At 37.2% G+C, this 664-nt stretch overlaps 1 protein-coding gene across 1 annotated transcript in view; it reads right to left on the bottom strand.

Moving 5' to 3' along the window:
• SECISBP2L (SECIS binding protein 2 like) overlaps window positions 1-664 on the bottom strand; it is an 82,154-nt gene that overhangs the window by 68,349 nt on the left and 13,141 nt on the right. The window contains exon 4 of the mRNA XM_007935199.2: window positions 503-638. Coding sequence (XP_007933390.1) covers window positions 503-638 — 136 coding nt within the window. The remainder of the gene's footprint in view (window positions 1-502; window positions 639-664) is intronic.

The raw sequence follows: 664 nt of genomic DNA, 5'->3' as shown, positions 1-664 counted from the left end.
GAAACCCAAGGAGGGGTCGCTATGAGTCGGGGCCGACTCCACAGCACATAACAACAACAACAACAGGTGTCACTCACAGGTCTGGTCCAGATGTGTGCTATGATATGGCAAAGAAAACTTGCTAGGTTCTTTCTAAAGACTGTTACAGGATGTTAGGATATTTTAGAAAGGATTTACATCTAGTTACAGAAACATATACAATTTTGATTTCCACCAAAATGAGTTTCCCAAATTTCAAATTTCTATCATGTCCACAAAATTCCATCTATGATTTCTGAATTGCTCCACAACTTTAAGGGTATGAAAACCTCAAATCCTGCTGAAAACTTACATAAGCCAGCAAGCAAGCTGAGAGAACATTAAGGACAGACTGTTTAATCCTTCCTAGAGAATTTCACAAACTGGAAAGACAAATGGGAGGATGAAAGTCGAGAATCCTAAAAAGCAGTACAGTCCACAATTACAGTCAATTTATGAAAACAGATAAAAATCCTTGCCTTACCAGTCTGTTGTGATGCATCTACCAGAAGCACAATTTTTGATCGATTATCAGGACCTGCTGCATTTGTCTCTTTTTGAGTAGCTACATTTTTCACCAATGGCCTCTTGCTTTTTATATGCTGTTGTAAAAGCTGTTGCTAATTTAAGTTAAAAAAAAAAAAAA

The sequence above is a fragment of the Orycteropus afer genome, unplaced genomic scaffold, assembly GCF_000298275.1.
Source record: "Orycteropus afer afer isolate SDZICR_OR568_19922 unplaced genomic scaffold, OryAfe1.0 scaffold00026, whole genome shotgun sequence".
Lineage (NCBI taxonomy): Eukaryota > Metazoa > Chordata > Mammalia > Tubulidentata > Orycteropodidae > Orycteropus > Orycteropus afer.
The sequence above is the reverse complement of the archived record's forward strand: the minus strand, read 5'-3'. Positions and strand labels throughout refer to the sequence as shown.